This window comes from Trypanosoma grayi, assembly GCF_000691245.1.
Source record: "Trypanosoma grayi strain ANR4 Tgr_1934_V1, whole genome shotgun sequence".
In the NCBI taxonomy this organism is placed as follows: domain Eukaryota; phylum Euglenozoa; class Kinetoplastea; order Trypanosomatida; family Trypanosomatidae; genus Trypanosoma; species Trypanosoma grayi.
This window is the reverse complement of record NW_008827552.1, coordinates 982-1670: the sequence shown is the minus strand read 5'-3', so window position 1 is coordinate 1670 and position 689 is coordinate 982. Positions and strand designations below refer to the sequence as shown.

The 689-nt window shown below is 55.2% G+C and overlaps 1 protein-coding gene across 1 annotated transcript; it reads right to left on the bottom strand.

The window, feature by feature from the left end:
* Positions 1-2: 2 nt before the first annotated feature.
* DQ04_19341010 (hypothetical protein) lies at positions 3-689 on the bottom strand (the record flags this gene model as incomplete). Its single annotated transcript, XM_009317811.1, has 1 exon — positions 3-689. A coding segment is annotated over one exon (687 nt), but the record flags the coding sequence as incomplete, so codon positions are not given.

Below are 689 nucleotides of genomic sequence, written 5' to 3'. Positions count from 1 at the left end.
GGGTCCATGTGCCGCTCCACTGTGTTGCTGGATTGTTCAACAACAGGCACCTGGACAGCACTGTCGTCTTGGGGAGGAGCAGGCGTGGGTGGGGAAGTGTGCGGGGAAGTACCGACAGAAACAGTTGTCAAAGGATTTGATTCTCTCTGCACAGGGTTTGGCACCGTCGGCGAGGGTGGTGTGCCAGAGTCTGGTGGCCCCCTTCTTTTTTTCCTTCGCTGACGCAACACATACACCACGGCGACAACCAGAGCACTCAACAAAACGATGCCGGCAATGACAATCCCGGCAATGACTCCACCAGACATTCCTGTGGTCGACTCAACATCATCCTCCGGCACATCCTCCCACACGTCCTCCGACACACTCTGCATCTGTGTGTAGGTGCGTCCTCCAATTGTCACGTTGGCTGCGATGAAGCAGAACCTCACATCCTTAACAAGCATTCCCCTGCTGGTGAGATCCAGAAATACAGATGATGAATTTGGGAACCCACTCTTCTCACACACACGAGGCCCAGCAGACACAGAATCACATGTTTCATCCCGTGACACAGCGCACACAGTGTACGGCTCTCTGCGCCACTCGAAGTCACCACCGCTGACACCAATCGTAACAGTCTTCCTGGCTCTGTCAGCAGTTACCTTGAAGGCAAAGGGTTTCTCCAGCACCGTCACCGGCAGCGCAGC